The 25825-nt window shown below is 57.3% G+C and overlaps 1 protein-coding gene across 1 annotated transcript; it reads left to right on the top strand.

Moving 5' to 3' along the window:
- Positions 1–178: 178 nt before the first annotated feature.
- Positions 179–24041, top strand: TEAD3 (TEA domain transcription factor 3). The gene is made up of 14 exons (XM_042987593.1): positions 179–299; positions 1046–1252; positions 10707–10958; positions 12763–12827; positions 17809–17871; positions 18943–18954; positions 19533–19670; positions 19781–19830; positions 20411–20472; positions 21234–21367; positions 21556–21729; positions 21944–22084; positions 22163–22315; positions 22494–24041. The coding sequence occupies exons 1-14, from the start codon at positions 179–181 to the stop codon at positions 22605–22607; spliced, it is 1686 nt and encodes a 561-aa protein (XP_042843527.1). The 3' UTR covers positions 22608–24041.
- The last annotated feature ends 1784 nt before the right edge of the window (positions 24042–25825 follow it).

Genomic DNA, 25825 nt, shown 5'->3' with positions numbered 1-25825 from the left:
AGTTGGGAGCCACACATCTGGTCGCGGAGCTAGCCTGCGCCGCTTCACCAGCCGCCCCCCTTCCCCGCCCCGCGCCCCAGTCACTTCCTGTCCAGGAGCAGTAGTCAGTGTTGTTTTAACCCCCTCCGGGATCGTACTAGGGCTCCGCGGAGTGGGGCGGGTTCCGAGGGGGTAGGTGATGGGGGACGAAGACCGGGTACCCACGTCCCCAATAAAGCCGCGTCCCAGGCCCAGCGAGCAGTGGTTCTTCAGCGCGTGCCGAGAATTGGGCAGCGGGAGGGGTCCGGAGCGCGGGAGAGGTCCGGAGGGCGGGCTGGAGGCCTCCCTCCCCACACCCCCACCCCGCTCCCGCCCAGGCCCGGGGCACTCCCGCGTCCCCTCCCCCGCGCCCAGCGCCGGTCCTACCGAAACTCGGCGGGCTCGTGGTGTCGAGACGCCCCCCGCGGGGGCCCCGGGCCGAGAGGGAGGGCCCCGGAGGTCCGGGAAGAGGGGGAAAGGGGGAAATTCGAGAAACAAGCCTCTCGGGGAGAACCAGACAAACCGGGTCCGGGCATGGAGGGCGCAGTCGCCAGGGCGGGGCGGGGTCTGGGGCCCCGGGAATTGGGGGCGGGCTCTCGGGCCGGAGAGGGCGCTCCGCCTCGGCAGCTCCGGACTCGTGGGGGGGGGTGGGGGGGGGACGGGTAGGGAGCCCTGAGGCCCGTGCGCTTCGGCCCCCCGGGGCTCCTCGTGACGCGGCACCCCGACGGGAGTCCAGCCGGCTAGGCGGGAGCTCCGCCCTCGGCCCCGCCCAGCCCCGAGCCCCAAATTGCGGTGGGGTCCTGGGGAGGTGGGGTAAGGCCCGGCGTGCAGGGAGAAGTTGGGAGCGTGGCACTGGCAGGCGGGGAGCGAAGCGCCTAGGCGCGGGAAGGCCGGGAACAGCCACAGGTCGCGAAGCCATGGGGTGGGCAGCCCGAGCGCCGACTGGGGGCGGCCCCGCGCGGCCCGGCCCCGCCCCTCCCGGTCGGTGCCCGCCCCCCTGCGAGCCCCGCCCCCTCCTTCCCCGCAGCCCCCACCCCCCGCCCCGGCTCCTCAACACAAACTTTCCGTCCCGCTCGCTCCCTCCTCCGCGCCCGGCGCCTCCCGCTCCGGCCCGGCTCATTCCGCACATTCCGGCCAGCCCCCTCCCCAAGACCCCCCTTCCCCGGCCCCCCTCTCAGCTTTTTCGGGCCCGGCGGAGCGGCCCGGCCGGAGCGCCCCCCCGAGCTCGGACCAGGTAAGCCGGGAGGACGCCGGGAAGAGGCCGTACTGGGAGAGGTGGTTTGGTTGGCTGGTTCTGGATTGGGGGGGCACTCGCGGGGGGCTAGATCCCCGAGCTATTGTCCAGCTTGAGCCTGAGCCCCGGATCTGGGTGCCGGGAAGTTTAGAGGGAAGGGGGGGAAAAGCTCTCCGGGAAGCCCCGCCCACCCCTCCCACCCCTACCCCCCTCCCCCCGCGACCCGGACGAGTTGGTTGGGGGAGGTCGGGGAACCGGGAGATTGTCTCCGGTGCCTTCGTCTGTCCCACCGTCCGAGTATGGGGTGCCGAGGCAGGGGTCTTGGGGGCGCACGGTTCGGGGCCCCTGCCACTGGGGAGCTCGTACCCAGGACTCCCAGTCCCGGGCCCCGCCGCCCTTTGGACTCCCGGCTCGCGCTCTCTCCGAGCCCGCCCGGCTCCAGCTCCACGCAGGCCTCGGGCCCGGCCTCCCGGCGTCCAGGCCGGCTCCTGCGCGCGGTGCCTGTGGCTGCGCTGGATTGTGGAGGGTGACTGGGAGCAGAGCTGCGCGCCCTGGGCGTGTGCCCCCTGAGAGGCAGGGGCTTAAGCTCTAGTCCGGTTCTGCCCCAGTGGGTGGGGGTTCGGAGTTCCAGACCAGGGCTCTAAGAGCCTGGCTCCAAAGGGGGCTGGTTTTGGGGCCTTATTTTCGCTACACTTCCTCAGAGCCTTGTTTAGACTTTAGAGGGTTTGAAGGAGGTTTGTTCTCCCCCCTCCCTCCCTCCCCACCACCATTGTCTGTCATGCCCTTTACTCCTGCCTGGGGAGGAAAGGTCAGGAGTGCCTGTCTGCATTTGGTTTTCAGCTAGCCAGGCCCCAGGGAAGTGTCATTGAGACCCCACTCTGTCACCTTTTTGGGAGAGAGGCCCTGATCCAGGGCTCAGAGATTCTTTCTGGACAAGAGAGAATGAGGCCTTGAGGGAGGGCTTCTCAGGGGGCACCTCCCTCTGTGCTTTCTCTCTCTCCAGGTAGAGGCAGAACCAGGTCAGGCCTGGACTTGTAGTCCAGGAAAGCAGGGGATGGGGGTAGGGACTGGACACAGCTCTAGGAGCTGGTGCCCATGGTGGCTCTGTGTATCCCATCTCTTGTGGTTGGTTCTGTGTATATACATGTTCCACCCCAGTGCAGGGGCGAGGACACCTCCTTGGTTAGCATGTTGGGGACAGCCTGGGACAAGGAGAATATCCTAAGACCCCAAAAGTTGGAGATGTGGGAGAATTATGTTCTCCTCCCTTCCAGATTCTTGTAGCTCCTTTTCCAAGAACCGCCCCCCCCTCCCCCCACCAGGAGGGTGTCACTTCAGGACATGGTTCTATGGTCTTCTGGATCCCTGCTCACCCTGTGGGTAGGGGATGGACAGATGTATCTTCTAGGAATAGGCTGTCAGGTGAGGGTGACTTCAGGGGCCCTGATGCCCCCTCTTCAGGGAGAGGTTAAGAACCAATTGGATTCTCAACCTCATGAGCCTTTCTCCCACCCCCCTAAGGGAGGGAACAATAATTAATGCTAATTAGCGTATTTGGACTGGGGAATGGCTCAGTGGGATGGTCAATGATTGGCAGGACAGAGCTGTGTGTGTGTGTGTGTGTGTGTGTGTGTGTGTGTGTGTGTGTCTGCATCCTGGTCTGTGCTCCCACCCTCACCCTCAGGTGCACCCTGTGCATTCTGCCGGTTGAGGAAATATTAAAACGAGAAGGGGATATCTCAAAGAGAAGGTCAAGGAACTAGAGATCTGGTCCCAACTGGGCTTTTAACCACCTGTGTCATCTGGGCCCTCAGTTTCCCTGCTCAGAATAAATGACTTCTCAGGTCCCTTATCTTTGAGCACCTTCCAGAGTCCCAGCCTCCTAGTCAGCTGGCCTGCCTTCTCCTTCCATTATGGAACGTGAACCTGGTGAGGTCTGGAGAGGTGAGTGGGTGATCCAGTGGCCTAAGGAAGAAGGTGAGGACAAACCAGGGGGTGACTGAGGAGTATGTAAACCAGGGGAGTACGGCTGAAAGGGTCACAGGCAGCAGGCAGCAAGGGACAGGGAAGCCAGGCAGAGCTGAGGAAACTTGTCCTCTGAAGTGGCCCTGGGGTCTGGCAAGGCTGGCCAGGGTGAATTGTGTTGAGAGGTCACTTGGATGGCCTGCCCCTCAGCCAGATTCCTGGACCCCACTAGGGGCTCGGGGCAGAAGCTGGAAGGGAACAGAAGCTACCAGTACCCCCTACCTCCTCACTTACGAAGGGATGAAGAGCTGAAGAGTCCACCCACAGTGAGGAGAGGGGAAGGGATCTGGGGTGCCAGACCCCAAGGAGCCAGGGAGCCATGAGGGCTATTAATACTGCAGCTTAAGAGCTGTGGAGGAAGCTAGGAGGTCACAGCCTCTTCTTCCCACGTGGGGGCTGCAGAAGCTGTGGGGTTGGAGGGGTGGCCTTGAGGAACCAGGTCTCCATGGGCCTGTGGGGCAGCCCTGGGGCCATGGCGGGAACTTCTGTGGTCAGAGGTCAGCAGATCACATTCAGGCCTGTCCTCAAGGCCTTGCCCTGGCCTCACCTCTCTCCTGGTGTTGTGCCAGCCTAGGCTTGTCTGCAGGAGGTGTGCTGCCCCTCAGAGGAGGACCCGAGAGGGGAAAGGACTTCTTTGCCTGTCCTCTAAGGGTCCCGCAGAAGCCTGGAGGCCAGAGAATCCTGTGAGGCCACGGGTCTCCCTAAAGCCTCAGCCCTTGAGGTTTCCTAGAGTGCTGATTGTTTCCTGTGCTCCCTGCCAGTCCCAAAAGGACAGGAAGTGATAGAGGGAAATGAGAGTGCAGCCATGTGTGACGCTGGACGTGTGTGAGACAGAGGCTGAGTGGGACATTCTGTGTGGGTGACACTGCGTGTGCGGGGGGTGTGCGTGTGACAGAACCGGCTAAAACCAGCTTGCGTGACTGCATGTGAGGCTGGACTTGTATGCGAGGGAAGCCTTATGTGACATTGCCCGTGACTTTGTAACACTCGTGTGAGTGACCAACACCGTGTGTATGTGGGAGCCACCATGAACGACAGGCTCAGCGTGTGTGTGAAAGAAAGCCATACACGCGGTCTCTGTGTGTGAGTGGCCATCATGGGGGACGTGTTTTATGGAAGACCCAACAATGTGAGCCTCTGTCTGACATCGGATGGGATCCTGATGCTCGGAATACATGAGGGACGCTGCGATCGTTTGATGCCGTGTGTGTGTGTGTGTGTGTGTGTGTGTGTGTGTGTGATAAGCAGAATGAGCCACCTGCGTGATGTGTGATGCAGTGGTGTGACTACGTGTGTGTGGGTGTGAACAGCATATGAAGGAGCCTCAGGTGTGTAGGAACTCGGATAGGCTGTGTGTGCCACTCTTCGTGACACATGAGAAAAACTAGGACAGGACGTGGTGTGTGTGAGGAGAAGCCATCCTGACACGGTGCTGAGCGGCCGTCGTGATAAGGGGGTGGGAAATAGGCGTGTAGGTGAACCAGAGCTCCAGACCCTGCCCGGGCAGCGCCGTGTGGCACGGGAAGCGCGGGGCGTGACTGAGGCGGCCTCTGTGGCTGGGCACTATCTGAGGTTGCTTGGGACCATAGAACAGTGTGGGTGACAACTGTCAGGGCTGTGCCAGGCACACCCCGGATACCGTGTGTGATGAACTTGAGGGCCTGGGACCCTGATTTCTGGAGCGTCCACAAGGAGGAGCGTGAAAAAGATAACTGTCTGAAACAAAGAAGGAAAGTTGGTAAATGCCGCTGAATGGGGCACTTAAAAATGGCTAAAATGGTAAATGTGATGTTATGTATGGGTTACCACAGTAGAAAGTTTAAAAAGGAACAAAGGCTAGAGACGCAGGTAACAGTGACTGTGCGGGACAGTGGCTGGCGGGGCGGGGGGGGGGGGGATTTGGACGTGAGAGAGGAGGACCAAGAGGAAGCCTGTGTGTGTTTATAGAGGACACTGTGACTCTCATAGTGGGGGGATTGACCGAGGGACTGGTGGCAGCTCAGTGCGTGACGTCACGTGACACAGGGTACCAGGGGCCTGGGTGCAGGCAGGCTGAGGCGGGCCGTGGGCATGTGAATGGAGAACTGGGAAACCCACTTGCCCAAGCTACCCATTGGCTGCCTCCCTGCCCCTACCCACAAGCTGGATTCCTGGTCTTCGCTGCAGTGGGACAAGATGAGGAGACAGGGATGCCTGGCTGGCTCAGTCAGTGGAGCATGTGACTCTTGATCTCGGGGGTCATGGGTTTGAGTCCCACGTTGGGCATTGAGATTACTTAGTTAAAAAAAAAAAAAGATGAGACAGGACAGAGTCCCAGAGTAGGGGTGAAGGGAGGTCTGGTCACTGGGCCCCTTCTCTCTGCAGAGGTTTGAGGTCGCTGAGACTCTACCTCCCACTCTCCTACACGGGTGGGGGGCGCAGCGCTGGGACAGTGAGGATCAGCTTTCGGGAAGGAAGCCTGGGGGGCTGCTTGCCCCCTCTGTACCCCAGGAAGCCTGTGCCCTGCGTAGTGGGGGTGGGTGTAGAGAGTCTTGATTCCCAAATTGGAAGCACATTAATAAGCCGGAGAGAGGGGAGGAGGCCTCCCCACCTCCCTCCTAGGGCTCTGCAAATTGCTTCCTCCTGTAAAAATCTGTACCCTACTCCAGGGAGGAGGGTACTCCCTCCCCAGCCTGGCAGGGTGTGGCCACTTGGCAGGGTCCCTCAGGGGTCCTTGTGCTGGAGGTGGGGGAGGCAGACACCATCCCCCTCCTGCCCCCTCTGCAGTCCCAACCGGAGCATGGCTACTTCTAGGGTGGGAGCTTCTGGCAGCTGGAGAACAGCTGGCCCCGCTGTGGGGGCGGGTGAGAAGGAAGCAGGGAAAGGCAGAGGGGGTGGGGAGGTTCCCTTAGCCCTCATCAACTGCCCTCCCATCCTCAACCCCCTGGTGGGTCAGCCCAGCCCAGGGTTGGGGGTGGGAGATTGGGGGTGCAACTGCTGATTTCACTAAAATCCCTCTGCCTTTTGACCAATGTTCTCACTCCGAGTGAGAGCACGGGGAGGCCCTGTGGTCCCTGCAGAAGTGGACAGCAGCCGGCCCCTAGTCCAGGAGGGTCACTGGGCTAGTTCGTCCTCCCAGTGGGGCTGGTATGGAAGGGAGGGGGCAGGGGGACGTGGGGACAACACCCACCTGCCTCCACTGGCCTTGTCTGAATCCCCAGTCAGGGCAGTCTGGGGGAGCTCTCTCCTCTCCTCCCTTGAAAGGGAGGTGTGGGCTGGGTGGTTTGGAGGCTGCGGGCCCCGTGGGGGTGGGGGCCTAGGGCCCGTGCGTGCGGCTGCCCAGCTCTGGCCTCCCATCACTGGAGCTGTCCAGCCAGTTATTCCAGCAGTCTGGCCCCAGGGTGGGGAGTGGGCAGCAGGGTGCCCCTTATCTCCCCCAGGGCCCCAAAGCCTGCTCACCCAGCCTCCTAGCTCCTAGCTCCTAGCTCCTAGCTCCTAGCTCCCAGCTCCCATCCCTGCCACCACCAGAGGCACCTCTGACCTCTGAAGGCTGAGGGCCCTGAGACAGTGGAAGCAGGAATGGCTGGTCAGACCGGGGGTAAAGGCAGTGGGCCACAGCCTGCAGTAGTAAAGGGCCACTGCAGAGGGAGATAGGAGGTGGTCTCTAAGAGGGACGGAGCAGATGGGACAGGAGTGGGATGCCCTGGACATGGCCCTGTTGTGGCTTCCCTGCCACTCCTTCCTTCTAGGTCTGTCCTGAACTCTGGGTCTTTCCGTTGCCGGCTCCTCCCCTCCCTCCCTGCCCGACTGTGTCTGAGTTTATTGATATTTCCCCTCCCTGCCTCTCTCACCGCACCCCCCCCCCCCCAGGCTGTGTGCCTCTGTCTCTCGGGATCTTGGTCTCTATCTGTCTGGGTCTGTTGGTCACTGTCTCTGGGTCCAGCTCTGTCTCTCTCTGGATCTCTCCTTCTCTGGGTCTCACTCCAAGGTTTTGTGGGGGTTTTGTCTCTTATTCTCTGGGACTCTCCTGTCTCCCTTGTCTGTCTTTCTTGTCTGTCTTGTCTATCTGTCTCTGTCTACTTTACCCCACCCCCAGACTCTTCCCAGGCTCCACCCCCTTGCCCCTCACTCAGGTCTTCCTCCCTGTCTCCCACCCCTCTTGGTGGCCCAGTCCAGCAGGCAGACGCCCTGGACGGCTGGGTGAGCACCGACAAGCAGCTGGGGGCTGCCATCCCTCCCCACCCCACTCTGCACAGCGGGGAGGAGACCCTGCCCCCGGCCGCCTCTCACCCCAGGGCACCCCTCTCCGTTCCTCCCTCCACCGTGCCTGAGCCCCACACGTGTCCAGCTTGCAGCCGTCTGAAGAGCCCGCAGCCCCGGAGCTGGGTCCCCAGTGGTGTGAGGGTCCGAGGTTCGGTCCTCAACCCACAGCAGTAACTCTGGGAAGACCAGAGCAGCTGGCCTAGACTCCTGAGCGCTGCCCTAGGACAGAGACCCCAGCTCAGCCCCCTGCCTGGCGCAGCTGCCTGCTCGCCGACCCCCACGGGTGTGCCTCAGCCTGGGGGGTACGGACATTCTCATTTGGATGTCAGTCCAGGCACCCACACAGCATACCTGTGCGTGGCTGTGTGGGGCAGGGGTCACCTGTGGGCCCCTGTGTTGGCGCCTGTGCCCACAGGAGTGTTCCTAGAAAGTGAGCCTTGCCCGTGCCTATGAGCCAGCGGAAGGGACGGTGGTCCCACTGTCTCCTTGACTCGTCCTTGCAGCCGCCCCCTGGGCTCCCCTCCCCCTCACCAGCTGCCAGCGGTCCCAGCCAGGGGCCGCCGCCCCGCCCCCCCAGTCTGTCCCAGCTCCCAAGCACTGCTGTGTTCGCCATATTTGGCCACAGTGCTCCTGCGGGGGGCGGGGCGGGGCTGACATCACCCCGAGAAGGGGGGGGGCCACCGCCTGGAAGAGGGGAGGCGGGCAGAGACTTGGGGGAGGCAGGAAAATTGCTGTAAAAAGTCTGGGGCTGCCAGGGCCCCCCATGCGCTGGGCCCCTGCTGCTCTGAGGGAGGCCTCAGGAAAGGATTTGGGGGGAAATGCGTTGAGGACTCTGTTGGGAGGGGTCTTAGCCCACTGTAGCCCCTCTTCTGCCTCCCCTCATAGCCTGTGGCAGTGTCGGATCTGGGAGGAGGCCCTGCATCTCAACTACCTCAATATGGGAGTCACTGGGTCTCCAGAGTCTTGAGTCTCTGCCCTCTCACATTTTTATTCCAAGAACGTGGCCTCAGGAGTTAAGGAGGGGATGGGGATATAACTTCCGGTGGGGAGAGACAGGCTGGGAGTAGAGGAGTTGGCCGTCTCACTGGTCAGGAGCATGGCTTCCTCTCTCCCTGGCCACCCCTCTGGTGTGGGAGAGCTGTTCCTCCTGGTCATGGAGGCCTCACAGAAAGGGCTTCAGGAATATGGGTGTCCTTGAAGTTGCCCCAGCTACTTGGGCTGGGGGGAGGCCCCTGGTCTGGACCCCACTGGGTGGGCTCAGAGTGGTTGCCATGACAGCTGGGCCTCCTTTCTGGCTCAAGGTGGTGAGGCTTCTCAGCTTCATCCCCTTGGTTAAGGGACTGAAGCCAGATTGCCTACGCTCAGAGCCCAGCTCCAGCACTTACTAGCTGTGTGTCTGACAAGTTGCTTAACCTCTCTGTTCTTTGGTTTCCTCATCTGTAAAGTGGGACTAGTAATAGTCTCTACCCCATGGGTTATTTTGAGGATTAAATGAATCAAGGCGGGTAAAATCCCAGAACGGTGCCTGCCATATAACAGGTGCTCTCATTAGTAGTCTTTTTTTTTTTTTTTTTTTTTTTAGTAGTCTTTTTTTTAAATATTGATGTTTATTATTAAAAAAAATTTTTTTTTAATGTTTATTTTTGTGTGTGTGAGAGAGAGAGACAGAGCACAAGCAGGGAAGCGGTAGAGAGAGAGGGAGACACAGAATCCGAAGCGGGCTCCAGGATCCGAGCTGTCAGCACAAAGCCCAACATGGGACTCGAACGCACGAACCGTGAGATCAAGACCTGAGCTGAAGTCAGACGCTTAACTGATGGAGCCCCCCAGGCGCCCCTCATTAGTAATCTTAAGTCTATATCCTTCTGACATTTAGGCCTCCTAGGCCCTCCCCATCCTTTGCCACTAGCCACACTCTTCAAGCCTCCCTAAACAGGTGGCCCCGCAGAGAGGACCCTCTACCCATTTGGCAGGACCTGGAATTCTTGTCTGAGAGGAAAGAATTCTCTTCCTTGGCTGCAGAGGGGTCTCCACATCTCTTTCCTACCCTACCCACCCCCCGCTTTCCCTGCAGGCCAGAGCAAAGTCCTTGGATGTAGCCGTCTTGGGCTCCAAGGCTCCCAGGACCCTGATAATGCATTGGCCATGCAGAGTCTGAGGCCGAAGGGGGTTGGGGGTGAGCCTTGGAGCTGTGTGTGTTGGGGGCACTGCCGGGTGCGGTCTAAGTTAATAACCCGGTCTGGCGTGTGCAGGGAACTCAGAGTTTACAGAGCCCCGGCCCATCTGCAATGTGGGCCAGGGCAGGGGCAGGCGTGTGGGTGGTTTATGGGCTGCTGTGGGGCCGGGAAGTGCAGGAACAGGAAGTGGGACGGAGGAGCCAGTGGGGTTGAGCAAGGCTGTTGGCCAGGCACCTTCTCAGCTGCTTCCTTGCCAGCCAGCATCCCTCCCTCCTCGCAATTCCTGGGACAGTCCCAGCCCCCATGTTTAGGTTCCTTGTGAGTTATCTTTTAGGGAAGTCAAAACCACACCCTTCCTGGGTCAGGGACCCTCCCCATCCCGCATAATGGGTCTTCAGCAGGGTTGCACTGGGGCAGGGGGAGATTGAGGAGGTGGGGGGGGGGGGTCCCTGGCTGGGGATGCCCAAGCCCCGAGGAGGAGCAGGCAGAGTCAGAGCCGAGCAGCCCCTCTGAGAGCTGCAGACACACCGGGCCCCACTCCTGTTTCTCCTCTCCACTCATCACGATGCCTTTGGCAGCCGCATAACCTTGGGAGCCTCAGTCTCTCATCTGAATAATGGACACCAGTCCTTGCCCTCCCTGCCTTAGCTTTGAGGATTAAATGAATTTGAATATGCTTCTTCCCCACAAAAGTGCCGTGTAGATATAGGCATTATTATTGTTGTTATCGATCACCACCAAGACTATGTCTTGAGTGTTTTATGAGTCAGGCATTGGGGGTTGGTACTTCGTCATGATCTCATTTCCCTCACAACCTCAAGGAGACCTTTTCCTTGTCTTATAGGACCGAAAGCTCAGAGAGGTGATGTAGCTCGGTCAAGGTCACACAGCGCTGAACAGGCATAACCTCTGGTTACCTCCACCCTGCCCTGGAGCACCTGCCCCTGGGGTGGGAGATTGCTGTGGTCTGGGAGAAGCCTGGCCCTAACTCCTCTGTGTCTGCCCCACAGGCTCCGGCTGCCCAGTGGGCTCAGGCCCAGAGCCCAGAGCAACCAGCACAATAGCGTCCAACAGCTGGAATGCCAGCAGCAGCCCCGGGGAGGCCCGGGAGGATGGGCCCGAGGGCCTGGACAAGGGGCTGGACAACGACGCCGAGGGTGTGTGGAGCCCCGACATCGAGCAGAGCTTCCAGGAGGCCCTGGCCATCTACCCGCCCTGCGGCCGCCGCAAGATCATCCTGTCAGACGAGGGCAAGATGTACGGTGCGTGCGGGGAGGCACGGGGACACTGGACAGGACCGGAGAGGTGGCCTGGCCCTCCCTGGCACCTCCCCCTGCTCTCTGCCCCCTCACCGAACCGGTTTGGCGAAGTCCTGTGAGGCCGCCAGCCTGCCACGGGCGAGTCTGGGCGTGTAAGCCTGTGTGTCTGGATCCATCCTCCTCATAAACAAGCCAGGCTCGCCCCCTCCACCAGAGTGAGGCCCACACCTTGACACCCCCCGGCGGCTCCTCCTCTCCTCCCCCTGCTGGCCTACAGGTTTCAGGGTGACTCAGTGGACACAGGAAACTGGGTCAGTCCAGTGTGCTCCAGGCTAGGCCTGGGACAAGGTCTTTCCCCACAGAGGGTGGGGAAGCCCCAGGGTAAGACCTGGGGTGTCCTACTGGCGAGTTCCCTCCAGTTCCTGGGTGTGGGATGGGGGCGCTGTGCGCTGGTGGGAGGCCGCACGGCGACAGGGGCCTGGGTTAGGACGAGGGCTGGAGAGACCAGGAGACGCCTTCGTTCCTCAGACCACCTCCCAAGTGTCTCCTGCCCTCCTGGCCTGCTCTCTGCCACCTTGCCCATCCCTTGCCTCCAGAAGGGAGTGTCCCCCTCTTGTCCAGCCCTGAGAGGGCTCTCCCAGAGCTGCATTTTTGGGATAACTCAACCCTTCTGGGCCTGGCTCCTTGCCGGCTCCCTCCAACCCTCCCTGACGGCCTATGGCTGACTGAGGCAAGCCCTTAGCCCATCCCCTCCCAGCGTCCATGACCGCGACGGGGGGCCAGGAAGGAGACAGCTGGGCCAAGTGGTAAGGACTGCAGTGTCCCTTGTCCCCACCCTCTGTGCCATGCTCGCCCTAGCCCCAGAGCCCACTCGTGGGCAGGCAGATGTTCCAGAGCGCTTCCATAGGGCGGGGGCTGCCTGTCCCTACTGCTACCTCCCAGATGGCTGGGGCAGCCCCACAGGGTATTTTTAGACAGGGCGGAGGGAGTGGGGTGGAGAGGGGCAGGCAGGAAGGGAGGGGCAGTGGGGCTGGTTCTGTCATGGAAGAGGAATTTGGAGAATGTGGCCCTTCTGGGGAGGTGATGGGGTTGGGGGCCAGGGAGCCTGGATTTGGGGGATAAAAGGTATTGGCTAAGCATTTGCCGGCATCTCAACAAGTCAGGAGAGACACTGGTAAGCCGTATCATGGCGGTGACAGGCTCAAGGACACAGTGATGTGCTCAGTGACATCTTGACACAGGCTGTCAGGGTAGAAGGTGTGGTGGAGACCATTGGGTCCTTCCTGCCTCTTTCACCAGAGAAGGAAAGGGACTTGTCCAGGGTCTCTCCTCATGGCAAGGACAGCTAGGACAGGAGCCTATCCAGAACTCCCATCAGACGCCCTTGGGGACGTGTGCCACCTGCGGCAGGCCTCACTCACACGTGAACACTGGTGACAGGCACCGGGAGGAAGGAAGTGCTGCTGGAGCTAGGAGTGAGCGGCCCAGCTGTCCTGCCGCACTTTGGCCGCACCTGCCCCTGTCTGTCTGCAGGGAAACCTGTCAGGCGGCCTGACATTGCCCCACCTTCCTCCTCCCACTCTGTTGCCCCCTACTCACTCCCCCAGGGCAGTGCGGGGAGCACCTGGGACTCCCCCTACCCTCCATCTGCCCCGCTCACTCGTGCCCTTGGGGGGCGGCTGGAGTGAAGAGGGTCGGGGGAGGGAACAGAAGAGCAGCGTTGGGGGAGAGGCCTGTGGGTTTCCCAGCTTGGGGCGGGGAAGGGCGGGTCTTGGCCTCTCTTCATTCTTCTCTCACCCCAATCCAGGTCGAAATGAGTTGATTGCGCGCTACATCAAACTGAGGACGGGGAAGACGCGGACGAGAAAACAGGTAGGGAGACACAGGTGCTGCATCCCCGCTGCCCACACACGCTCCCCAGGCCGCTCTTGCCGCTGTCGTAGAGAAAGGGGCACTGTCCTCTCCGACCGGCCACCACCACCCCAACCTGAGTGACCTCCGAGAAGCCCCGTGGGGCAGCCTCAGCGGTGCATGGTCACCGCCCTGAGTGGCCCACTGACCAGCCAGCGAGACAGACGGTTGCAGTGACAGGAGTGCGGAGCAGGGCGGCACGGCCAACAAAAGAGTGTGGGCGGGTGGACAGGGTCTGACCTGGACCGGGCAGGGGAAGGGAGGAGGGGGGCCGCCGAGGCTTTCTGGAGGAGGTATCGCCCAAGATGCATTTTTAAGTAGGAACTTAGGATTTAGGCAGGCAGAAGAAGGGGAAGGGATTCTGCTAGGCTGAGGAAGTTGGATAGACGTATAATAATTGGGAACCCATACAGGGCTTACTCTATATTAATGTATTTATTCCTCACAGTAACCTTATGAGGTGGGTATAGTAATTACCTCCATTTTACAGATGAGAAAACTGAGGCGTGGGGAAGATAAGTAACTTCCTCCAGGTCACGTGGCTGGTAGGGGTGGACCCCGGACTGAACCCACCGGGCAGGAAAGAGCCACCAGTCAGCAGCGCGGTGGGTGGGGAGAGGGGCGGGAAGAGCCGAGGATGGTGGCCGGAGGCCCGAGGGACAGGTTTCCCCTCCGGGCAGCTGGGTCCACGGAAGGGAATAGAACAGGGAGTGGCAGGTGGCAGCTGTCGAGGAATGTTGGCCCTGGAGCAGCTGGGGCAGTGGATCAGGGAGGGCCAGGCAGAGGCAGGGACCTAGATCCACAGCGATGGTGGCCTGGGTAGTGGCAATGGTGAGGGTAGTGGTGGCGGCATGGAGAGATGATGGGGTGGCTCCCCGGGCCAGGGAGGGCAGCTGTGTGCTGACGGGAGGCCTGAAAGGGGGCTGGTTGGGGTGGGTTCCGTGTGGGGTGCCTGGGAGAGAGGCAGGCTGGGCGCACAGACGGGAGGACCGGAAGCCGCCTCTGATCCTCAGCTCTTCTAACCTCCCTGTCTGGTGGGGTTTGGACCTTGCACCCACCTCCCCGGATCCCCATGTGCATATGACAGAGCTGACCTGTCCCATCCTGTTGTCTCAAAGGAAGGTTTTGAGTCCACCCCCTCAGTGTGGGAGCAGGAACCTCCCTCATTTATTCAGGCATTTATTATTTTTTTAAAAATTGTTTTTCATGTTTATTTTTTAGAGAGAGAGACAGAGTATGAGTGGGGGCGGGGCAGAGAGAGAGAAGGAGACAATCTGAAGCAGGGCCCAGGCTCTGAGCTGTCAGCACAGAGCCTGATGTGGGGCTCGAACTCGCAAACCGTGAAGTCATGACCTGGGCGGAAGCCGGACACTTAACCGACTGAGCCATCCGACACTTAAACGCCCCTGTTCAGGCCTTTATTAACCACTTTCCCTGGGCCAGTTCATACTGCACCGCATTTACTCATTTAGCGAATCAGTGAGCTACTACTTACTATGTTCTAGGCATGAGGGATACGGCAGGGAACCAGGCAGACAAGGGCCCTGTTCCCAGGGGCCTGGGACTGACTGTCAGAGGTGCCGACTGATCATGCCCCCAAGTTCAGATACCCTCGCTGCTACCTGCAGGGAAGGGGTACTTTGCCTCTCAGGCTCTTCCTCTGCCATTAAATTAGCTATTATGTGAAGACACTTAGAACAGAGTGGGCACTGTAGAAGAATTTGCCGCTGCTATTGCTGTTATTATTCTGTCTTTATAAGCAGAAAGCCAGGGCTCCTGACTGGCTCAGTTGGAGGAGCATGTCACTCTTTTTTTTTTTTTTTTTTTTTTCATTTATTTTTGAGAGAGAGAGCACAAGTGGAGGAGGGGCCGAGAGAGGGGGACAGAGTATCCAAAGTGGGACTCGAGCCCACAAACCGTGAGATCATGACCTGAACAGAAGTCGGATGCTCAACCAACTGAGCCCCCCCGATGCCCCTAAGAACTTGTGACCCTTGATCTCAGGGTTGTGACTTTAAGTCCCATGTTGGGTGTAGAGCTAACTTAGTTTTTTAAAAAAAGACTAAACAGAAAGCCATTGCAGACACAGGAGAAGGGCACTGTCTCCTGCTTCACCGAAAGAAATGTTTATAGGAACGTGTTTGTCAGAGTGGGAAGGGGTCAAGGGACCTTTAGGCTCAGTCCCTTTGACCTGAGGTGTAGGGAGGGTAGTAGAGCCTCTTGATTCAGAGGAACATTGTACCTGCTCCTGGCCAGGTATCCCAGGAAGGCTGGCTGTACGATGATGTGTTACAGGCCAGCAGGGGGCAAGGTCAGAATTTAAAAATGTGGTCATTTTGCAAGGGTAGCATTCCTCTAACTTGATTCTTTCCTAGAACTCTGATATCTAATATCTCTGTAAAAGAGGACCCATCTCATATGAGTTTGAGCCCCACGTTGGGTGTGGAGATTACTTAAGAAAATAAAATTTAGGTTGCCTGGGTGGCCCAGTCAGTTGAGCGTCTGACCCTTGATTTTGGCTGAGATCATGAGCTCATGGTTTGTGGATTGGAGCCCCACATCAGGCTGTACGCTGAGCCAGCTTGGAATTTTCTCCCTCCCTCTCTCTCTCTCTCTCTGCCCCTTCCCTGCTCGTGCTTGCATGCTCTCAATCTCTCTCAAAATAAATAAATGGACGATAAACTAACAAAATCAAATCAAATCAAATCTTAAAAAAATAGATGTATGGATGGATAGATAGATAAGACAGACAGACCCATCCTATGGTTGTGAGGACTAAGCATGTCTTTATGTGTTGCAAAGAGCAACCAGATGACAGGCAGGGGTTTTCTTTGGTTGTTTTTATTTTACTTTTGGTTTAAAAATGTGGTTTTAGGGTTTTTACAGACACATACAGCAATTAATAGCAAGTACAATGCCTCCACATTGAAAAAACAGCTAAGCATTATATTAGGATTAAGTTCCATGTGACTTCCAGCTGTCACCGAGTTGAGCATTCGGCGGTGGTCCTCTGTGCTAAGGGTCCAGAGAATCCTGGCAGCACAGCTTGGTGGCAAGTGGGCTCTGGACTCAGGCCACCTCGGTTCAAATCCCAGCTCTAGCCCCCAGCTGTGTGACCTTGGATAAGCTGCTTCACCAATCTGTGCTTTGGTTTCATCATCTGTAACTCGAGGGATGATGTGAGTACTGACTTGTCCGTGTCACTATGAAGGTCAGATGAGGGAGGTGTAGAATGCTGACAGCAGTAATAGCTGTGCCCACGAAACCTCACTTACTGTCATGATATAGAGCGATCAGTAATCTCGCCGGACACGTGTCTGATTGCTGTGCACGGTGAGGCAGCACGAGGAACACCCAGCCTGGGCCCTAACCCAGTAGCAGAGGGCTGCCCGGCATCACTTACACAGTAACTTGCGGTATATGATTAAAAAGAAAAAGAAACGGTTTCTTTGTGGGGACGAAAACAACTTGCAAAGAAAGCCCACAGCCATTGCTGATAATGCCTGTGTGAAGCATCCTGGAAGGATCCATGTGTCCCCTTGTGTTTCGTGGGAAAACAGTGACCTTTAGGTTCTCTCAGGCTTAGGGTTAGACCCTTGTAATACGCTGGAGAAGAAATGCTATTAAGGGCACCTGCTGTGTGTGTGTGTGTGTGTGTGTGTGTGTGTGTGTAGATATATATATGGCCATATATTTGTCCAAGGAGAAGGAAGGTATGCTGGGGGAGGAAGCTGATGAGCAAAGCAGGAGCAGGGCCAGGCCTGGTTTTATCGGCTGGCAAGCTGTTGGGGTTGACACAGGATGTAGGCGGTGGTACAGGGGGAGATCTTTCATAGAGGATATGGCCTCGATGTATAATCTGATGGCCCGCAGGAGCATTATGGCCATGGGTGATGACAATCAGAAAAAAGTCTCAGGGTACCTGGCTGGCTCAGTCAGTAGAGCATGTGACCTCATCACGGGGTCACGAGTTCAAGCCCCACACTGGGTGCAGAGATTACTTAAATACATACATATGTACATACATACATAAATCTGTTTTAAAAAGAGAAAGGGGCACCTGGGTGGCTCAGTCGGTTAAACATCCGACTTTGGCTTAGGTCATGATCTCACATTTCTTGAGTTCAAGTCCCATATCGATAGGGCTCTGTGCTGACAGCATGGAGCAGCTTTGGATCCTCTGTCTCCCTCTCTCTCTCTCTCTCTGTCCCTCCTGCTCTCTCTCTCTCTCTCTCTCTCTCTCTCAAAAATAATCAACATTTAAAAAAAAGAGAGAGAGAGAAACTGTCTCCTCTGAAGACATCAGAGAGAAAAAGTCATCCTGTTTTGGAAAAATAAAAAGATACCCTTCTGGGTTAGAGGCAGCCCTACTCCAGGGCACATAACTTGAGCAGCAGACCTTGGGCTGGATTTTAGTCCTTGCTGATTGATTGACTGATTGATTGAAAATGTTTTTTATGTGTTTTTTGTTTTTTTTTTTTTTTTGAGAGAGAGACAGAGCATGAGCAGGGGAGGGGCAGAGAGAGAGGGAGACACAGAATCAGAATCAAAAGCAGGCTCCAGGCTCCGAGCTATCAGCACAGATCTTGCCTGACGCAGGGCTTGAACCTATGAACCTTGAGACCATGACCTGAGCCAAAGTCGGACGTTTAACTGACTGAGCCATTCAGGTGCCCCAAGTCCTTGCTGACTTAGGTTCTCTTGTGCAGTGATCAACCTATACAACTGTACATGGTGGTCCTGGAGGCTACCATAGGCCCTTGATCAAAACAGGGCCAAGAAGAGAGCAAAGAACTGGCAGGGCTCAGGGCCCCATAGTTTCCCCCACTTCCATTTGGCCCCAGAGACGAGGGCTGGGGTGCTCCTTGCCCATGGCCGCCCCATGCCGTGCCTCCTCACTCTCTGTGTTTTCCTCTCTGACGGGGCGCGGGGCGGCCCCTAGGTGTCCAGCCACATACAGGTTCTAGCTCGGAAGAAGGTGCGGGAGTACCAGGTTGGCATCAAGGTATGTCGGGCGCCTGACTAGGGCCTCCAGTCCCTCCTCGGCACCTCCACCGCTATCTCCGCGCAGCTCAGGCCTCTGCCTCGGCGGGCTCTCTGGCCCCACTGTGCCTCTTTTCTGGCTTGAAGCTCTGTTCTTGCCTCTTCTTCTGCCCTTTCTGCTCTTTTTCTCTCTTTCTTTCTCTTTCTACAGGTCTCTAGCCACTTGCAGGTTCTAGCCAGGCGGAAATCTCGAGAGATTCAGTCCAAGCTGAAGGTAGGGGGTCCCCGCCTTTTGGCCCGGCCCTGCTGGTTTCTGAGACCAGCCCAGGGCAGACAGGTGGCTGAAGAGTATGGAGGGGTGGAGGGTGTCTCAGAAACACAAACAGCAGCATGAAGTCTAAAGGCCACTTCAGGCTACAGAGGGCCACAGCCTCTGGAAACTAGGCAGAAGCCCAGGGGGACCGCCAGCCCTACAATGAGGGAGAGGAAGACCATCTGGGGGCCACTGCGGCTCACCTCTCTTCTTCGTTTTCCTTTTTCTCCTTCCTCCTAATTGCTGCTTGTTAATTGCATGGGGCCTTCGGTGGGCAGGGGGGAGACACGGGGGCATCGGCTGGCAGAGCTGTTGTGGTGGGCATGGCTGTTCCTTGCATTGGACGCTCAATCCTGATGCTCAATCCTGACTGCCTTACGGCTGAGGATCCCAGAGCATAGGGCTCAGGGCCCCTGTAGGCTGTGCCTTCCCCTTACTTCATAGCTGCCCAGCAGACTAAGCCTGCCGCTCTAGGCCCCATGCCTGTATCACAGCTCCAGAGGACCTGGGCAGCCCCCCCGGGGCACCAGCTTGGTCCACCATCTAGGTCTCCAGCATGCCCTCCCTCATTCTGCTCTTTCCAGGGCACGCCCACTGGCAAGCTCTCGCTCTGGGTAGCCGTGGGGTGGGGTGAGGGTCCACAGCGGCCTCTGAGCTCCCTTGGGTTCCTCAGACCCGAGAGCCGGGTGGCCGTTGAACGGAGGAGGGTGAGAAGACAGGTCCCCGCCCTACATGGCCCTCATGTGTGCCTCTTCTAATCCACCTCCCTCTCCTTCACAGGCCATGAACCTGGTAAGTAGCCTGCCCCTCCCCAGGGTGGGAGATGGGGGGAGAGCACCTAATACAGGATCTTCAAATCATGAATTGTGAAATCAGTTGAATAGGTTGCGACCAGCATGCTTTGAAAATGAACACTGATAGTGGTTCTCAAACTCGAGCCTGCATCAGAATCGCCTGGAGGGCTGGTTGAAGACAGATTTCTGGACTTCACCCTCAGGGTTTCTGATTCAGTGGGTCTGGGCTGAGGCCTGAGAATTTGCGTTTCTAACAAGCTTCCAGGTGATCCTGGTGCTGTTGGTTCATGGACCACGCTTTGAGAACCGCTGATGAAACAGAATAGAAAATATGAGTGCATGACACACAGCATAAGGGGAAGCGTTTGGGTATATACTGGGTTACAGAATAAAGTAAAATTATTTCTCACCAAGGATTGTGCTCAGAGGGGTGATGGACACTTAGGAGACCGGCCCAGGTGGGGGCTGGGACTCCCCTGAGCCCGCATAGCAGAGCCCTGAGGGCCTGGGAGGGGCCCTGAGGCAAACCCCAACCCTGTCTCTGGCCTGGCCTCACACTGCCTCTCCCCTCCCCAGGACCAGGTCTCCAAGGACAAAGCCCTCCAGAGCATGGCATCCATGTCATCCGCCCAGATTGTCTCCGCCAGCGTCCTACAGAACAAGTTCAGCCCACCCTCCCCTCTGCCCCAGGCCGTCTTCTCCACTTCCTCACGGGTACAGGGGGCCTGGGAGGTGGGGCTGAGGTGAGGGAGTGCCTTCAGGGCTGGGCTGTGGTGGGGGTCGTGGATGCTGAGGGGCCGCTGGGCTTTGTCCCATCTCTGCAGTTCTGGAGCAGCCCCCCTCTCCTGGGACAGCAGCCTGGACCCTCTCAGGAGTGAGTATTGTGGCACATCCTTCCCACACCCTCGTCCCTGGCAGTCATCTTCCCCTTTGATCAGGGTTCCAGCAACAGCTGGGCAAAGTTTTAATGCGAAAACAGAGGATGGAGAGCACCAGCAAGAGAGCAGTGCATCTGTCTATTCATTCATGTGTGTGTTCACTCATCAACCCACTCACCCACTTGTCGCCTGTCCTTCAGCTCCTTCTCATTCAGTTGCTCTCCCAGTCGGTCCCCTAGTCAGCACGTCAGGTAGTCGAGTGAACTCGGTTCCCTCAATTCTAAGAGGACTTTCATCCTCAGACACACCCTCAGTTTAATGAGCAGCTCGGGGTGGGGTCAAAAGGCTACATTAAATGTGCACATCAGTTGTGAGATACAGCAGGATTTCACAAATGCTAAAATGCGGAGAAGACAAAAAGCTGGTGAGTTAGCTTGTCAGCATGCATTTCTGGGCCTTTGCAGAAAGGCTGGGTGGCTCCCTATTGAGACCAGATGAGACTCCAAGTGACTGGACCAGGTGGAAGGTGGGCTTAGGGGTGACCCTCTAACCAGGCTGTGCTCCTCCTGTCTGCAGCATCAAGCCCTTTGCACAACCAGCCTACCCCATCCAGCCGCCCCTGCCGCCAACGCTCAGCAGTAAGTTCCCCACACAACATTGCCACCGACTCCCCTCTGCCCTTCCCCGTCTGCTGAGAAGAGCAGGGGTGGGGCGGGGGGGCGGGGTGGGCAGCAAGGCTGTGCCTGTGTTTACGCTGGGAGGGAGAAGTGGGTGGTGTCTATAGGGGATTGGTACAGGAATAGGCCCCTCACCTTTTATAGTGTTGCTTCCAGAACTCTGCTACTAACTAGTACACACCAACAAAAATACAACATTTATATATGTATATGTGTGTGTGTGTGTGTGTGTGTGTGTGTGTATAAAATTCTCGCGTGGAAACATACCAACATCTTAACAGAATTTCACTCTCTCTAGGTGATGAGATCCTGGGTAATTTTTACTCTCCCTATTTAAAAATTTTTTTATTCATTTAAGTAATCTCTACATCCAATGTGGGGCTCGAACCCATGACTCCGAGATCAAGAGTCATATGCTCTTCTGACCGAGTCAGCCAGGCACCCTATTTTTCCCTTTTTACTTGCCTGCATTTTCTGTTTGAATACATGTTAATAGTGATATAAAAATTCCACTGCTATGTACTACTGGGGCCACTGCAAACAGTTGTGCAGGTTGTACACTGTGCAAGAAGCCGTGGAAAGGGAGTCAAAATCCAACCCGTGTTCTACCCAAAAGGGGTGCCATTTTCTAGTTTGCACAATGCTCTGCGCAGCTGGAGGCGGCTCTATGTGTAACCACGCACACACAGCCATGCAGATGAGGGTCCATCTCGCCCTCCCAGGTTACGAGCCCCTGACCCCGCTCCCCCCAGCTGCTGCCTCTGTGCCCGTGTGGCAGGACCGCACCATCGCTTCCTCCCGGCTGCGGCTCCTCGAGTATTCTGCCTTCATGGAGGTGCAGCGAGACCCCGACACGGTAATGTGGCTGGGGGGGGGGGGTGGGGGTGAGGGTTTGTGCAATCATGGAGAGACCCTGGCGTGGCGGTCCAGGGCCACGGCTCAGGGTCCTGGGGTGGGGAAGCCACAGGGCGGCTCTGTCCCGTGCAGCTCTCAGGCCTGCACACTTGAGTGCTCTCCTGACCCAGTACTGGGCCCTCCCCACAGTACAGCAAACACCTATTTGTGCACATCGGCCAGACGAACCCTGCCTTTTCGGACCCGCCTCTGGAGGCCGTCGACGTGCGTCAGATCTATGACAAGTTCCCAGAGAAAAAAGGGGGACTGAAGGAACTCTATGAGAAGGGGCCCCCTAATGCCTTCTTCCTTGTCAAGTTCTGGGTGAGCTGCCCTCTCTGCTCCCACCAACCCCTGCCCCCCAGATGTGCAGCGTACCCGGGTCCCCCTGCTGACCCCTGACCCTGCCCTCTCTCCCTGTGGCCTGTGGGCAGAGTGCTGGGGACGGGTCCTTGGGCGGAACACTGGTGTGGCACGCCCAGAAGCCTCCCTCTGGCCTCCGCCCCTCCTGACACCACGCTCGCTTCCCCCCATCTAGGCCGACCTCAACAGCACCATCCAGGAGGGCCCGGGAGCCTTCTACGGGGTCAGCTCCCAGTATAGCTCGGCCGATAGCATGACCATCAGCGTCTCCACCAAGGTGTGCTCCTTTGGCAAGCAAGTGGTGGAGAAGGTGGAGGTGAGTGGGGGCCCAGGGTGGCACGGTGGGGCCGGGAGCAGGCACGCTGGGTGACGCCCTCCTCGTGGCCTTCCGCAGACGGAGTATGCCAGGCTGGAGAACGGGCGCTTCGTGTACCGCATCCACCGCTCCCCCATGTGCGAGTACATGATCAATTTCATCCACAAGCTGAAGCACCTGCCGGAGAAGTACATGATGAACAGCGTCCTGGAGAACTTCACCATCCTGCAGGTGGGGGGGGTGGGGGGGCAGCCGGGGAATGGGGGGCACAGGGGCCTCAAAGTGGGGGTGGCCAGACCCATCGCTCAGGTGAGGAGACTGCTATCCAGAAAGGAGAAGGGTCTTCTCGGCCCCTACACCTGTGGCTCTGTGCCGCCTGACCCCTTGAATCCTCCTGCCTGGCCCCCAGGTGGTCACGAGCCGGGACTCCCAGGAGACCCTGCTTGTCATTGCTTTCGTCTTCGAAGTCTCCACCAGCGAGCACGGGGCCCAGCACCACGTCTACAAACTCGTCAAAGACTAGGCTACCCTCTGCCCCCACCACCAGGATCCAGGACGAGCGTCTGTTCCACACACCTGCCTGGCCCCCCCTGGAAGTCTGGGATTGAGGACTCACCCGCCTGCCAGGCCTCAGGCCCAGGACCCAGGAGGCCTCCCCACCTACCCCCAGCACACACACTCCCTGCCACTGTTCTGCGCTTTAATTGTGGGAGAAGAGAGGAGGGCTCAGTGGTGGGGCAGCCCGCCCTAGATGCCGAACCATCGCCCAGCTCTGCCCAGCCTCCGGTGAATGGGAGGACCCCTTTGGGCTCAGGCACGTGTGGCCGGCAGGGGAGGGTGGAACGGAGACCGAGGGAGTCAGAGTGCAGAGGCCCCAGGAAGGAGAGTGTCGAGTTGGAGTTAGGTTGAGAAGAGAGAGGGGCCCACACTTTCTTGCACCTGCTATGTGCCGGGCCCGGTGCTAGGTCCTATGTGTACCCAGTGCCGTTCTCAGACCGCGTGAGGCGAGCACGGGTCGTGGGTCTTGGCGTCTCATGATGTGCTGAGACTTGAAGTTGAGCGACCCTTGCAGGGTGGGGCAGAGTTGGAATTCTCATCCAGGGCTGCCTGTCCCCAGAGCCCAGGTTTACACTACCTCCCTGGAGGGGATGGGAAAGAGGGTCTGTACTAGGGGCTGGGGCCATCCACGTTGGGAGCCTCCTCCCAGGGGAGCAGCTGCTTCTGACCAGGCAGGAAGAGAGGAGCAGCAGGTACTTGGCACCTGTTAGGTGCCCTCTGTCAGCCCCTGTGCTGACCTCCTCCAACCTGCCCTGGCTCAGATCCAGTGCCTGAGCCCGTCAGCAGCTTCCTGATGGGAGAAGGCCCCCAGGGGCAGACTCCAAAATAGCTTGGAGCGTCCTGTAGAAAGATGGAGCCCCAGCCTCAGGGCAGACCAGTGTTCCAGGGACAAGGGGTAGCAGAAAGTCTTTGCTATTTTTTAATGCCCAAGACTTGGGTTTGGTCAACCCTTGGTGGGCGCCACTCCCTTATGTTTTTCTCCATCTCAGTCTCCCAGGACTCGGACAGCAGCTTCCCAGAATCAGTTCTGGGACTGAAGGTTAACCCTTCCCCTGCTGGCCCTTCCCAACACCCAGGCCCCTCTGCCAGCTTGGCCTGTCTACCAGCCACCTCTGGGCATTCACGAGTTTCATATGAAGTACTGTGCCCCTTCCCTTCCTTACACCACCCGCCCCTGAGCTTCCTGAAGGTCCTCACAATTTGCATATCGCTCAGGCCACTTCCAAACCCAACCTAGGTTTTATAATGTATATTATATTTTTTGTGTATTTTTTAAATCCAGCTGTGATGGGTTATATCATAAACGTGGCGTGCGGCTGGGGCAGGGGCCCTCAAGGCCCAGCTCCTGCTCAAAAAAAAAAAAAAAAAAAAAAAATTAAAGTTATTTGTTTGTGGGTTAGTTGTGTGACCAGTGTATGCCAGACCTCTCTGGGTTGGATTAGCTTCCAATGGGTGCTCCTGCTAGGTTAGCTCCTGGTGGGTCCCCCCACTCTACTCCATCTCTGCTGGAGGGCCCCCAAGCCATACTTGCACTCAAGGTCCCATGAAAGTTTTGCAGACTCCCTTTCTCCCACCCACTCCTGCCATGAGTGGAGTGCTAAAATGTGCCCAGTGCTGGCCTAGGTTCTGCTGCATTGTCTCTTTGAAGTGACCTGCCCAAGGTCACACAACTACTGAGGCCCCCTGCTAAATCCCCAGTCTTCGTGGTGGCTACTGCTGGTTCTCCAGCCTGTTCTCACTTTACACCAGAGAAGAACCTCAAGGGGGAAGAGTGCTTTCCCAAGTGGATGGCTGCTAGCAGGGGAAGCCAGATTCCAACCTGTTCTCTGCCTGGAAAAGCCCTACTCTCCCCTCTGAACCATCTTGTGCTCATACAGCAGGGACCACAGAGTGGGGAGGGTGAGGAGACAGTATCTTTAATGGATATGCATTGTTTATCTGAAATTCAAATTTAAATAAGCATCCTGTATTTTCATTTGCTCAATCGGGTAACCCTACTCTAGAATCGTTTTCTAGATTTTTCTGGTTCAACCTCCAGATTTGCAGATGGGGAAACACTGAAGTTAAATGCTGTATTCACTCAGCCAGTGGCAACACCAAGATTTGAATCTGGTCGGCCTGACTCCAAGACCATGCACCTGGTAGACTAATCTGGTAGCTTTTTGTCTTAGTCCACAGCATTGGATGGCCACCAGACTCACTTGCAAGATGGGGAGGGTGCCTGGAGCCCCGGCCAGATGGTTGTGGCTCCTGGAGTCAGAACTTGGTTTATGAAGCACCCACTACGTGCCCAGCCTAGGACTGGATCCAAAATCTGATCTCTGGGCTTAACAGGTAATTCTATCTATTGGATGCTTGAGGCATCATCACGTGTGCTGTTGCCTTCTCTCTCCCGGAGTAAACAGCAGTAAACAGCCTTCGGGTGATTTAGAATCATGTAGATCTCCTGTGGAAAATCCAAGTGCAATATGGCCGCCCTCTCGCCCATCTCCCTACTTCCTTGCCCCCACATGCAAATGTAACAGATCCAGAGGTGGGTGATGTCTAGTTTCAAGGTCCCAAAGTAAGGCGAGGATCAGAATAAGGGGAGTCTTGTGAGGCTGGAGCCCAGGACTCTCCTGAAGTGGCTCTTACCTGCTCAGGATTCTGTGGGAAGCTTTAAAGGGCCAAGATGGCTGGATCCCAGAGAATGGAGCTGAAGTTCTGCCTTTCCTACCCATTTCTGTTCTGATGTCATCTTGCCAATTCTAAGGTCAAGGCCTAGGTGCTACTCCGAGATTTCTTAGGGGCTCTTTATTTCCCTGTAGTGCTAATGCTGGAGAACTGGGGCTCCCCAGATAGCTGAACCCTGAATTCTCAGGTGCACACAAGCTTTCGACGGATCATCCCAGAGGCTGGAATTTGATGAAAATAGCTCAACCTTCTTTCACAATGGAATCTGTCTCCATGTCCATTTTCCATTTGCTTTCTCTTCTGCTACCTACTCTTTATTGTGCTGCTGGGGGCCTCTTGAGAGCAGGCACCATGGCTCTAAACAGGTTCCCCACTGCCTAGTAGTGGGTCAGCATTTTAGTATAGTTGGTAAGAATTCCTACCCCAGTAACGTAAGGCTTAATAAATAGAATGGGTTTGATTTAAATCCAGGTGATTCAAATCAATCCAGTAAGACTCAAGTCCCTAAGT

Source organism: Panthera tigris, chromosome B2, assembly GCF_018350195.1.
Source record: "Panthera tigris isolate Pti1 chromosome B2, P.tigris_Pti1_mat1.1, whole genome shotgun sequence".
Taxonomy (NCBI): Eukaryota; Metazoa; Chordata; class Mammalia; order Carnivora; family Felidae; genus Panthera; species Panthera tigris.
Note: the sequence above shows the minus strand (reverse complement) of the source record. Positions and strands in the feature narration are given on the sequence as shown.

Excerpts from the sequence above, each read along its gene's own strand:
- TEAD3 (XM_042987593.1), top strand. The coding sequence starts at position 179 with ATGGGGGACGAAGACCGGGTACCCACGTCCCCAATAAAGCCGCGTCCC. Across the intron at positions 20,473-21,233 it reads CCTGCCGCCAACGCTCAGCA|GTTACGAGCCCCTGACCCCG; the intron begins GTAAGTTCCCCA and ends TCGCCCTCCCAG. Across the intron at positions 21,368-21,555 it reads TGCAGCGAGACCCCGACACG|TACAGCAAACACCTATTTGT; the intron begins GTAATGTGGCTG and ends CCCTCCCCACAG.